The sequence below is a fragment of the Pinus tabuliformis genome, chromosome 8 (assembly GCF_031772625.1).
Source record: "Pinus tabuliformis cultivar Carrire ecotype Pingquan chromosome 8, CPIR1, whole genome shotgun sequence".
NCBI lineage: Eukaryota > Viridiplantae > Streptophyta > Pinopsida > Pinales > Pinaceae > Pinus > Pinus tabuliformis.
Genome location: NC_142294.1, coordinates 56640844 through 56655171, shown reverse-complemented (window position 1 = coordinate 56655171; position 14328 = coordinate 56640844). Strand labels below are relative to the sequence as shown.

General features: G+C 30.9%; 1 protein-coding gene across 1 annotated transcript; it reads left to right on the top strand.

The window, feature by feature from the left end:
• The first annotated feature begins 9886 nt into the window (after window positions 1–9886).
• Window positions 9887–13332, top strand: LOC149234124 (cold-responsive protein kinase 1-like). The gene is made up of 8 exons (XM_089371752.1): window positions 9887–10282; window positions 10371–10485; window positions 10670–11136; window positions 11225–11346; window positions 11821–12034; window positions 12199–12430; window positions 12674–12818; window positions 12911–13332. The coding sequence occupies exons 1-8, from the start codon at window positions 9925–9927 to the stop codon at window positions 13244–13246; spliced, it is 1989 nt and encodes a 662-aa protein (XP_089227878.1). The 5' UTR covers window positions 9887–9924; the 3' UTR covers window positions 13247–13332.
• Window positions 13333–14328: the final 996 nt, after the last annotated feature.

Genomic DNA, 14328 nt, shown 5'->3' with positions numbered 1-14328 from the left:
TTGATGAATTAGATTTGCAAGCTTCTTTGCTGCCTGTAGCTAGCCATTCATATGTGGTCATATATGCATATGATAGTACATTCAGTATTTTCTTTTGTTGCCTATAGCTAGCCATTCATTTATGTTTATGTATGCATCTGCTGGTATGGTCAGTATTCTCCATCCATTCATTGAATCTACAAACTATTGAGCATTAGTGGTCTAAATCCTTGGAAGTTGAGGGTGTTCATGCATGTCTTGAGTAAAAACATAGTTGAAATGGTTATTTGGCTTGATCCAAACCATCATTTATTCCAATAATTCTGAGAACAATATTGAAGATTATATGTTACTAGGCATCTCCGATCTGCAACCTAGGAGAGTTTCCTGGAGTGATAACAGTAGGATCAAGAAGATTCTTGATTTTAATTCACATAATTTTCTTTGTATGCATTTTGAGCTTTCTAATGATATTTTTGTTCCCCTTTGGTCACGGATTGATGTGTGCTCAACATTAAAATCCATATGCATGGAAGAAATCTTTAAGCTGAAGTAGTCTAAGAAGTTCCTCAATTTATCTAAGCAATATATTTCGTAGCCTGAGGGTTCTAATTTATTTCATGGTTCCTCTTTGAGCATAATTAGTATGGATCAAATCTTTGCTCTCTGATCTTGGGTTAGCCGTATCTCTCACCCTTCCAGCACTGAGGGTGATCATGATGATGTTGAGGTTGGCTCTTGTATTGGGTATAACAGCCCTCTGAATTCCCCTCTTCGGATTCTTGCCCTCTTTGTGGTTCCTCCCCCCCATCCTGTGTAGCTCGGTGCCTCTATCGATTCCCTAGTTTCATCTGCTGATGCAACAACTGGTGGTCGAGGTTCTGATATTCCAGCCGATCCATGCTATTCATCAGTCTTACCTCTCATTCCTTCATCCATTTCCTTTTTCCCATTAGAATGTCAACCTCTATCTTTTAATAATTGCCATGTCCGTCGTGATTCTTCCTAGTTTTATGTTTCTCTTGGGTCATGGGGTATTTTCCATCACCTACTGGCCATCCCTCCCCTACTTGGTTTCCCCCCTCAATAGTGGATGGTCTTTCTTCAGCTATGGATTTCTTTGATCATTTAGCACTCTCCTCATCTTCTTTCTAGTGTTCCACCAGCCCTAGCTCGGTCTCTATTCACCACAATCGATCTTCTCTGGATGTGTTGGAGGTTAGCATTAATCATGAGGTGATCTCCCCATCAACATTTTCTTAGTCCCTCTTCACCAGCTCAGACGCAGATGTGGCTCACTGCTCTCAGCCTTAATTGGACTACGACTTTGATAGCATTGACCATGAAGTGGCTTCTGCAGAGTCATTAGCTTCCAATATCAAGGTTCCATATGAGCCTTTTAATTCATTAAACAATGTTCATAATATTAATAATAAAATTTATAATAATAATAATAATAATAATTTATGATTAATGATAATAGAGGTATCTCTATCAATAATTTTAAGAGAAAGAATAAATATATTAATAATAATGACATCAGTAATGATGACTCTCTTGTAATAACCCTCTTGCAATTCCATGTAAGAAAAGTTAATAAAGGCAAAACAAGACCATGGTTAAGGGAGACTTATTCCAAGCGAAATGTTGGGCAAATATATCTTAGTGGGCATCACTAGATGTGTGTTTATGGCCAAGGAAAATTGGCAAAGGCTAAGGAAAAGGTATTAAAAGGAAAAAGGCATTTGGCACATTTATTTATGAAAATAAAGGAAAATAGGAGAAAATTAAGGTGAAAGGTCACAGGTTTCATATGAGGAGGAAATTGAAGGAAAATAATGGAAAATGAAGAAAATAGAGGTCTCATTCATAGAAAGGCTTCTGAGGATCATTTGGTAACATTTTGTCAGTTCAAGTTTGGAGCTCTCTCATTATTCTCTCTCTCAATCACTCTTGGTCACTTAGCATTTTCTTGGAGCACTTTAGCTTTGGAGCAAGGAAGGAAAAGCAAGCAAAAGGAAAGGAAAGGGGGGGGAGGTGGTCTCAAGTTTCATTCCCAAAGGCCTAGGAATCCCTTGACTAGTTTTGGCAAGATACACAGTAAAGCCTAAGGGAGAAGTCTCTGTTTAGGGCCTACTAATCTGGGTTTGGATTGCGGTAAATCCTGAGAGACTGGTCTCGGTTTAGGGCCTAGTGATTCGGGATTGGATTGCGGTAAATACTGATAGACAAGGAGATGAAAAACTCCTTAAGGATAGTGATGGATTTTGGATGGAATTCCAAGTTCAGTTCGGCTGTGATTGGAGCACTGGTTTTGGTGTGATCACGGTTCAATGAGGGTGGAGGTGGTTTAACCTTTGGATTCCCCTCGTTGTTCCTATATTGGTTTTTCTATGAGATCTCACATTCATGCTTGGAATATGGCACAAGGGTGACTGGCTGAAAGACATATTTGGTTCAGCCATGTCTATGGTCAGGTGGTACATGGAAGTATTGAGCCTGGTTGGATTTGCCAATAATTAATAAAAAATAAGTTCTCTTACTTTTAACTTGTTTATGTGTAGATTTAATGGCTATCAAATATCTGATATTTATATGGTTTTATGCTAGTTATAAGCATGTTTATATGATTGGTTGATGTTATGGTTATTTCATGTATTTACTTGTAATTGTTAAATGGATTGATGCAAGACCTAATTGATGTTATAATAGTTCAATGGAGAAGGTGGCGATCCTTCTGGTTATGTTTCATAAGTTCTTTCAGTCATATAAGCTCTGTCTTGTATCCTAGACCTGTAGGTTGCATTGATGCCAAGTGTTTGACAAAATGTCAGTCCCGGTTGGGGATGTTCAGGCTTAGTCCTGAGGTTGGTTTTGATTTTTTATTATTGTCATCATGTCTCTGATGGATTCTGGAGGTTGTAACAAGTTATGGGTAGAGGTCGGGATTCTGGGCTAGAAAAGTGGCTCAAATCCTGGGGACACTGGCACATGTCTGCTAAAAACAGTCCAAGGATGTTGGCACACAGGTCTGTGAGAGCGACTTTGGCTTCAGGACGTTGTCATGCCTATAACATGAGAGCAACCAGTGGTTAAAAGGCTTAAATCATCAGTGGGACTCTTGGACAGGATGTCTGAGTGGCTAACATGTCTCCTGAGGGTGTTGTTGCTGACGTGGATGGGTTTGTTTGATATGTTCCTTCGATTCCATTTCCTTAAGGTCATCAAGGAAGTTGAATCCCTTATAGTGACCTCTCTCATCGCATGTTTGCTAGTCTGTTACTTGGGTGGACCTGGGAGGAGGGGGTGTTACATCTCTATTCAATAATAAGAATAATATTAGTAATAATCATAATAAGTTAGTCAATAGTAGTTATTTATGTTTGAAAAATAGTGATTGTTCTTATTCTTTTTCCCCCTCCTATAATAGGGTTATTAATCTCTCTAGTTTTTCTTTTTGACCCTCAGGTCTTTAGTCTTTTGGAGAAAGGTTAAAATTTTTCCCTTGCTCCTAAAAATATCCCCGTCGATGATATCATTTTTGACATTGAATATCGTATTAGAGACTTACCCAATGTCACTAAAGATATCATCAGGTAAGATTGTGTTGTTATCCTTAGAAAGGCAAAGCCCCCCAAGAAAATCATCACCAAACTTGAGTTTGATGTTCTCAAGACATTAAACATAATAAGGATGTTGTTTTAATAAAATCCGATAAGGGTGGTGTTGTGGTTATCCTTGATAGAGAGGATTACCGAAGGAAGATGTTGGACCACCTTTGTAATAGCGGGAGCTACAGAAAACTTAATAAGGATCATTTGAAGAAAATTTCCAAAAATGCAGCTCTTGCTATAAAATCCAGTAGCTCTGTTAGCTCGTTCAATCATAAGCTTATCGAAAGTAGCCCTCTTACCCCAGAATCTATAGCCTTCCAAAAATTCATAAGGAAGGCGCTCCTCTGAGACCCATTGTCAATACAATGGGGGTCTGACCTATCTTCTTGCTAAATATTTAGTCATGAAGCTTAAGCCCTTTGTTGGCCATATAGAATCCTTTGTCAAGGATTTTGCATCATTTGTCAATGAGTTAACGAGTATTAATCTTGCTCCTGATAACAAGCTTGTGAGTTTCAATGTGTTCTACCTCTACACTAATATCCCCATCAATGAGGCCATTGAATTCATCAAGCGTATTATGGATTCTGATATTTCTAGATTAATTGGTATCTATATCACCTCTACTTTCTTCTCCTTTGATGGAGAATTCAATGAGAAAACTTGTGGTCTCGCCATGGGTTCCCCCCTCTCCCGTGTAGTGGCTAATCTATTCATGAAGGATTTTGAATCTAAAACCTTAGCCTCTTTTCATCTTTCGCCTAAATTGTGGAAGAGGTTTGTGGATGACACTTGTGTCATCTGGTCCCATGGTAAGGAAGAGTTGGACCTTTTCTTCCATCATCTTAACAATTAGTCGAGTTCCATAAAGTTCACTGTGGAATATGAAAGAAATGGTTAGTACACCCTTCCTTAACTTCCTCATTTCAGGGAATGAGGTTGGTTCATTTTCCCATCAAGTCTATCGAAAGAAAACTCACACAGAGCAATGTATTCATGCTAAATCTCATCATTTCCTGGCTCAAAAGACTGGCGTTATCAACACTTTAGCAACTAGAGCTTTAAGATTTTTTGATGGTAACCATCTTAATGAAGAAAAAGCACACCTCGAGAGGGTTTTAATTAATAATGGGTATAGTTTTTATAGCCGCCATCTAAACTAGGATATCTACATCACTCTCTATTTCATCTTTTGCCTAGATCCCCCTCTTCATCTTGTCTTGACAATGAACCACACTCGATGGTTCGAAAAGTGTCAACAATTTTAATAACTATTTTTGGGAAGAATAATTTTAATAGCATAATGTAGGTAAAGGGTAATCATAAGTTTAAACTTTTGATTCAAAATGTTTTGTTTTATTTTTATTCTAATAATTTATTATATTTTTGAAGATAAGTTTCAATCAACATATGAAAACAAATATGTTTATATGATTAGTTATTTTAAAGTTTTACTAGTTTAGATAACATTTAATTTTATTGTGTTAAGCGGTGGGCCAGATATAAGAGATACTGTAATAAAATTTAATGTTGTGATTAGATTAGATTAGATTAGATTAGATTAAAATAAAAATAAAATTATTAATTATTAATTATAATTATTAATAAAACATTTTAAATTACTTAACATTAAAATATAATATAATATAATATAAAATACAAAATTAATTTTTTATTTATGAATCTCTTCTCAGTTTAAAAGAAGTTTGTATATCAAGAGATTTGATTCTTCTAGACGCTTAATAGATATAGTGTTAAGATAAATCTATGTTGGTATGCAATATTTATATGAAGTTTTTATAAAAATATGTAATTTTATTTTTTTTTGTAATCTATATATATATATATATATATAAGTGTGGAATATCATTTTATAAAAAATATTTAAGATGAGATGAGAATTTAAATATTAGTAAAAAATTTTAAATCTGATTTTCTTAAATAATAATAATAAATTGAATAGATAATTAAATTATAATAGATTTTTTCATTTTTAAAATAAGATTTAAAAGAAATAAAAATATAAAAAAAAATACAATTCATTACCTTATAATAATATTATTAAAATAATATAATTTAAGTGGTTATAAATTAATTAGTTATTATTGGTTTAATTCCTTTTCTTTCCCATTGTAATAAGTGGTGATTGATGTAGTATGATACTTCATGATTTTTGTAAACAATAATATTTTTAAGATAATATGAAATTATATAATAATAATGTGAAATAAAATTTAAAATATAAATATAACAAAAATATTAGCCATTGTTGTGACCGGTATGTTATGTTTTAGTCTATTTTCTAATTCTTTTTCCAATTTAAAAGACAATCTAATAGCCTATGCAATATGTAACTATAAAATTCTTAACTTAAGCCACTAGTCTAGTTTCCCAAATAGACTAATAGCTTGTAGTGTATATTTATATACTAGTCTAGTTTCCCAAATAGACATATTTTTTTATAATAATATAAAAAGTCTAATCTTTAAAAAAAATAAAGTTAACATATTTTAATGTTTAATGTATTTATTTATGATATATATATCTATTATGAGAATTTAAGTTCCATTATAATTATTTTTGTTATATTTCATATGAAATATATATGTTTTATTATTTGAAAGACTATTTATAAAATATTTATTTAATTTCCATTATAAAAATTTCGTTATATTTCATATAAAAAATATGTATATTTCATTATTTGAAAGATTATTTATAAATATATATTCAAATATTTATATAAAACAAATAAACTTTTTATAATTTACCATTTATATTTATTTTATTTTTATTTTATGCTTTTATATTTTATAAAAAATTATATTTATTTTTATAATTTTTTATTTAAAAATAAAAAAATAAAAAAAAAATATTCAAAGTGAACTTAAAACTCTCTAAACGTAAAAAGTCGGTCATGGATCTCCTGCGGTTTCTTAGGCTGTGCTTATCAAGGCCTTAATGTGTGTTTTGGGATTCAAAGTTGACGCAAATAAAATAAAAATAAAATCTAAATCTCTTCCCCTTTTCAATGCAAAGTCAATCGTCCTTTCCTTTCTTTTGAATGGCCTTCCTTCAATCACGTGCTCCAAACACTTAACACGAAGGTAGATGAGATGAGGCTTCCAATTTGATTTATTTACATTTTTAAGCTAATAGATGGTGCGATGCATGAATCCATGGATATTCACATTAAAATATACATGTAATTTTGTAAATATATAATGAAATTTATCTTTTCCAAATTATATCATCCTTAATTAATTAATTATATCAATTTTATTAAAATATACACAAAATGTTATAAATATATATTAATAATTTCAATAATTTAAAATATTAAAAACTTTAATAAACAAAAAAAATATATTTTAAAACCATAATGATTTAAATATTATTAATGTTGTTTATTATTATTATTATCATTATATTGTATCATCCTCCATTCATACTATAAAGAAATAAAATCGGGAATGTTTTATGAGAATGATAAAATTTATCTTTTCCAAATTATATCATCCTCAATTTTAAAAAATTTAATAATCGACAAAAACAAATTATTTTAAAACAATAATAATTTAAAATTATTATGTCATAATAATGTATCATCCTCCATTCATATTATAAATAAATAAAATCGAATGATGAAATACATTTTTTCCAAATTATATTATTCTCAATTTTAATATTTTTATGATAAAATATAAATTCTTCATTAAAGTTAATCTATATAAGTTATGAAAAGTAGTATACTATAAATAAGATTTTATGGTTAGTGTTCTCTATCACTTTATTTAATAAAATATTTCAATGTCATAATGTGTTGTATGTACTCCAAACAATAATAAAATTGTAAAATGAGTTATATGAATATTTGTTTAACTTTTATTTATTAATTTTTTAATATAATTAAACATTTTTTGGCAGATAAAAGTTATAGATAATTAATATTGAAGAGAATAATAACAAGTTAATAATTAGATGGCATTTTTTTTATATAATGCTCATATTATAGTACACATGTCATGTCATTATAATATAGATTGCTATAATGAGAGTTATACAAATTATATACATGTTATTTTTAGATATTTTTATTTTTTAAATTATTTTTTTAATTAAAAAATAAAACTCATAAAAATGGTCTATTCAATATTTTACACTAATGAGAAAATAGAATTTTTAAATTTAATTACAAACCATTTGTGTTTATGGTAAATAGTAATTAATATATAATGTTATTTTTTAAATTATTTATATTTATTATAGAGAGTAATTATTAATATAGTACATAATAATTAATAAAGAGTACACAAAAGTCAATTCTTGCTATCATTACATAATAAGAGGGGAGACATTTCAACCAATCATATTTAAGATAAATAAAAATAAATTTTATTTAAAAATAATAAATTTAATTTTAAAATGTTAAATTTTGAATAGATTTTAATTTTTTAGTCAAAGCAAAACTAATAACAAATCAATGAAATTCTAGCCTACCAGCCAAAAACAAATATAAAAAAAAAAAAAAAAAACAATAAATTTTTTATGTTCTATTTTATTTGAAATACGAGGAATTGTAACATTTGTTTTATCTATTCCTGAAGATAAATTTCTACGCCCGCGTTGCTCCTCTCTTTTTTTCCCTTTATATAATTTACCTTATGAGAATAATGAAAATTTTATCTTCTGTTTTATGTTAAGGGTGGGGAATTGTAACATTTGTTTTATCTATTTCTAAAGATAAATTTCTACAGCCGGGTTGCTCCTCTTTTTTTTTCTTCTTATAATTATGATAAATTTATGTGTTTTATAAATATATAATTTTAAGTACCGTGAATTTTGATATTGGAATAAAAAAAATTATATATAAGTTTGTTTGTTTTATAAATATATAATTTTAAGTAACGTGCATTTTGATATCGGAATCATTTTTTCATATAAAGTTTAATAAAATTTTATATTTATATATATATATATGATAATGGACAGAAACTTAGTTATTTATATATATATATATAAATAACTAAATTTCACAATCTTTGTTACAATACTGGCCTTCTTAACCTTTTACAATGTCAAAATTATAGTGAGCTCGAGAGGCTTCTCTCCAAGCTTTTTGAGAATAGGAATAAAATCTTAAATCAAAATAGATAATTTGTTTCTTTAGGTCCGATAGACCATTATTTGGTGTCAGCGGACGTTAAAAAGAAGTATTTAAGTTTATGTGTTTTAAAAATATATAATTTTAAGTAACGTGCATTTTGATATCAAAATCATTTTTTTTCATATAAATTTTTTATTTATATATATATATGAATGATGATAGACAGAAACTTAGTTATTTCTTTATATATATATATATATTTATATAAAAAGAAATATCTAAGTTTCTGTGTTTTATAAATTAAATATATAATTTTAAGTAACGTGCATTTTGATATTGGAATAAATTTTTTCCATATAAAGTTTAATAAAAAAATATTTATAATTATTAATAATTCTAATAATTAATTTCAATAATTTGAAATATTAAAATATTTAATAATCTGAAAAAACAAAATATTTTAACACAATAATGATTTAAATATTATTAATTTTCTTTATTATTATCATTATAATGTTATCTTTTAAAGGAAAAGAAAATTTGAGATAATTTTAATAGTGAATTAATTCTACAAAGTTTCTTAACTTTGAGATAATTTCAATAGTAAATTAATAAATTGTTTATGTTTTTTTTAATTTATAATCTACAAATTTTATAGAAAAATAAAAACAAAATAATGTTGCAAAATATTAATACGATAATTAAAAATAATTAAAAAATCAAAAACATATTTTCATTGTAATTCATTTAAATAAAAAGTTTATTAAAAAATAACAGTTATTAAAATAAAAACAAACTTTTATTAATTTTATAATAAAATAAAGTGACTTGTTAAAATTTAAAAAAATAAAATATTTTTCTCAATTCTTAACATTATAAAAATAAAAATATTTAAACAAAATATTTAACCTTTAATATATTTTTAAATTTCTGAACCTAAAATAATTTAAATACTAATCATCAAATACTCTTAGCAATATTTTATTTCCTATTTTAATAAAAATAATAGATATAATTTGGAATTCCTAACCTACTTAAATTAATAAAATAAAGAGACTTATACTCTTTCATTTGTGGAATAAAAAAAGAACCAAATTTTATTTACCGACTAAGTAACAGCGATAAATCCACCTTCCAAAGACTAGGGAGTTAGGAATCACAACCGTGGATCACACGTCGAGTTGGCTTTGACCAATGGGCGTGGCGTCGAGTTGGCTTTGACCAATGGGCGTGGACAGCATCACCATTAGTATCACCCTACTCGGCTTACCAGTCAGGGCGCCTTCATTGACTAATGTGTTGTTCGCTCTGAGAGACAGCATGGAGACTCCGCTGTGTTTGATCACTGTTTTCTTGGCACTGTTAATTATGGCTGTAATGGAAGGTGCGGCCGTCTCAGACATGCGGATCCTGTCTGGCGCCCCAGCCCCGAGCTACAGTTGTGAAGGAAAAGGTTTCTATACCTACGAGTCCTTCATCGCTGCCGCCAATTCGTTTCCGGCCTTCGCAAACACCGGATCATCAAACGATTCCAGGAGGGAGGTTGCGGCATTTCTCGCTAATGTGGTCGACATGAGTCAGGGTGATAATCTTTTGGACAACTGCATCATTTTCTTTTTCTTCCATTCGTTTCATCTTATAAAACACGTGGGGTTCTTGATTGGTTACAGAATTCTGCTATGTTGCTCAATCAAATGTTCAGCCCTACTGCAATCAAAGTTCCACTAACTATTCCTGTGCTAATGGAGACCGTTATTTTGCTCGCGGACCCTTACGATTAACTGGGTGAGTTTTATTTAAATACATCTTTGTATGATGAAGCCAGAAAAATGAATATGAAAAGGAGGGTTTGAACATTAATAATTGCTGCGCAGTTTATATAGAATGATTTTTTCTTTGGAATTTGGGGATAATATAATTTTAGGTTTAAAATGGTTTTTGAATGATTGAATGGTCTAATTATCTGTAGGAACAACAACTACGAAGCTGCGGGGAAGTACCTTAAATTGGACTTATTGGGGAACCCAGACAAGGTGTCTGAAAATTCCACAATTTCTTTCCAGACGGCGATATGGTTATGGATGAATGGTTCTAACTCTCACACCGCCATTGTTCATGGACAAGGCTTTGCAGCGACTGTAAAAGCTCTCAACAGTTCGGCATGCGATGACCATCCCAAACTCAAGTCTATGGTGAATAACTATAAGGCTTACTGTATATATTTTGGAGTAAGCCCAGGACTGAACCTAGAAAATTGTCTTTCGGAAACAGTAATATGGCCTGCAGGGCAAACAATCCCTCCAAAAGACAGAGGAAATCCTAACATTCTAAATCGAATATTATTAGGAAGCATTGGGGGGACAGCTCTTGTATCTTGCTTCCTCTTATTCATATGTTGGTTGAGCGTGGGATCGAAAAGGAGAAATAGTAGAGCAGGTATATATATCTGGTCTATTATTCGTGATGCTTTTTTATGTTAAATTTACACAATGTTTTATCACCTGACAAAGGCGTGCCTGGGTAGGTGAAGGAGAAGGAGAAGAATCCAGACTTGTTTATTTTGATTACCGGATGATTAGAGAAGCAACCAAAGGCTTTGAGGCTCGAAACAAGCTCGGACAGGGAGGGTTCGGTGAAGTTTATAAGGTAAACAGAATTAGTCTGTGTTTGATTTTTTAAAGTATATTTTATTTAAATTAATAGAACTGCTATTAAGATTGAAGAAGGATACAAAATCTTGAGGTGCATAGGCATTTGTATATACGCAAAGCATCCAACTTCATTCTCACTCAAAATGCATAGCACCTTGCTATGTGATTTGAAAGAGACATTTCCAATAAAAAATGCATTCCCCTGGCTACTAAGATTATCACTCAGTTTATGTTAGCGTTTCAGTTGTACCTGTAGTCAAATTCAAAGTCTATATTATCACTCCTCCATTGTTCTATACCTCTTTTTATAGGGTTCTTTGAATATTTCCAATGTCTTTAGCTCATGTATACATGAATGCACAAAAAAAAAATGGGCATCTCTGGCAAGGGAAATGAAGTATTGATGAATCTCTCATTTTAACTTTATTCTACTCCAAAATCTGGTGTCCTAAAATGATTTTCATTGCAGGGAATACTTCGTGATGGTACACCGGTGGCTGTGAAGAAACTCTTTCCAAAGCAATCAAGCCAAGCCGTGATGGAATTCCATACGGAAATTGAAGCCATCAGCGGTGTTCTTCACAGAAATATTCTCCGCCTACTTGGATATTGCACTCACAGACAGAAGCGTTTCCTAGTTTACGAATTCATGCCAAATAGGAGCCTCGACATACACTTGTTTGGTAATTCGAATTCTAATTATATTGGATTGTATAAAGTTCCCGCTATTTCCTCGACATACACTTGTTTGGTAATTTGAATACTAATTGTATTGAATTGTATAAAGTTTCTGTTATTTCAATGCTTTGCAATTGTTTCTAAAAGCGTGACTGTCAAAAATAAACAGGGGATAGAGGAATTTTTCTTCCATGGGAAACACGTTTTCAGATCATAACGGGAATATCCCGAGGTCTTGCATATCTGCACGAACATTCTCGGGTTCCCGTTGTGCACAGAGATATCAAAGCTGCCAACATACTTCTGGATGACAATCTCCACTCTAAAATAGCGGATTTTGGATTGGCAAAACTTTTTCCAGACGACAGAACCCATATTACAACCAATGTGGGTGGAACAATGTAAGCAATTTTCCCTTTCTTGGAAAGGAAACCATCAATTTTTGGCACAGTTAAATCTAAATCCTGCAATATGTTACCAATCAAACCTAGATTAATTGGGTTCAACTCAAACCCAGGCTAAATTATTAAACCTTTACAAGATCAGAGCCCAATGAACGGGCAATTTTGTTTGCTGAAAGTTGGTCTTTTGCCTATAAGCAGAAACCCATATTGATCCTGACAACGGACTTGTTACAAATGCAGAGGGTATATGGCTCCAGAATATGTTGTTCATGGGCACTTAACCCAAAAAGCTGATGTTTATAGTTACGGGGTGCTTGTTTTAGAGATTCTGAGTGGTCGTAAGTGCGTGGATCCAAGACTTCCATCGCCGATTCTTTTGCAGTGGGTAGGTTTCTAAAAATTTACATTTCAAACTGAATTGGCTTTGTTTGGGGAGCATGTGTCTATGGCAATTAAACATTTGTTAATTTGATGCAGGCGTGGAATTTATACGAAAGGAACGAAAGCATTAACATTGTTGATCCAAAACTGGAAGTGCAAGGGATGTCTGAAAACGAACAAGGGCAGGTACTAAGAGTGGTACTCATCGCTTTTCTTTGCGTTCAGGGATTGTCAAGTCAGAGGCCATCCATGTCCATGGTTCTGAATATGCTTACAGGTGATTCTGACATCTTAGTTACGCCCTCTGCACCTGCTTTAATTGACTGTGAGGATATAGGCGTAGTTTCCGTGGCCAGACCTCAAACGCTCCATGTTTCAACCCTTCCGTCAACATCCCATGCTACCATGTCAAACTCTATGTATCCACGATAACTGGCATACCTCATTCTTTAAATTACATTATATGGTAAAGTGGGTAAACTGAATTTTAATTTAGAGAAAGTTGTAATTTAATTAATTTTTATGATTTTTTTATTAGTACTTTACTAATGTAAGATGTATCATAAAGTGTGAGTTTTTTATGCTTATTATAGATTTAAATGTTTATCAACATTTACTAGCCATTTAATATCAACATTTCCTAATCATTTAATTTCAGCAACATTTTTATATGATGGCACTGGTTATATTAAAAATTAAAAATTATAAACATTATTAATTTAAAGAAAGTTGTAATTTAGTTAATTTTTATGATTTTTTTATTATTACTTTTGTAATGTAAAATATATGATAAAGCTTATTATAGATTCAAATGTTTATCAACATTTACTAGCCACCTAACCATTTAATTTCAACAACATTTTTATATGGTAACATTTTTATATGGTGGCACTAGTTATATTAAAAATTAAAAATTATAAACATTATTAAAATACATGGTGTCTGCTAACCTTCTCGTAATAATCATAATTTAGATTCGTAATAATCCTCATTTAGATTAGGAAGAAGAGACTGTAGTTGCCCAATGTCTCGTAATAATCATAATTTAGATTCGTAATAATCATAATTTAGATTAGGAAGAAGAGAGTGTAGTTGCCCAATGCCTATGTCACTTCTAATAATTTAGATTAGGAGGAAGAAAGTGTAGTTGCCCAATCTTTCAGATTAGGAGGAAGAAAGTGTAGTTGCCCAATGTCTATGTCATCTTTCAGATTAGGAGGAAGAGAGTGTAGTTGCCCATGTCTATGTCACTTCTCCTAATAATAATTTAGATTAGGAGGAAGAGAGTGTAGTTGCCCAATGTCTATGTCATCTTTCATTTGATTCATTGTTTCCTATTTAAGATTTGTTTGCACTGAGTTGATTAACATTTTATAATTTGAAGTTTTACAATAACAATCTTCATTGAGGTTGATGACCATGTTCCTTAACAGATTTGTTTGCACTGAGTTGATTAACATTTTATAATTTGAAGTTTTAGAATAACAATCTTCATTAAGGTTGATGACCATGTT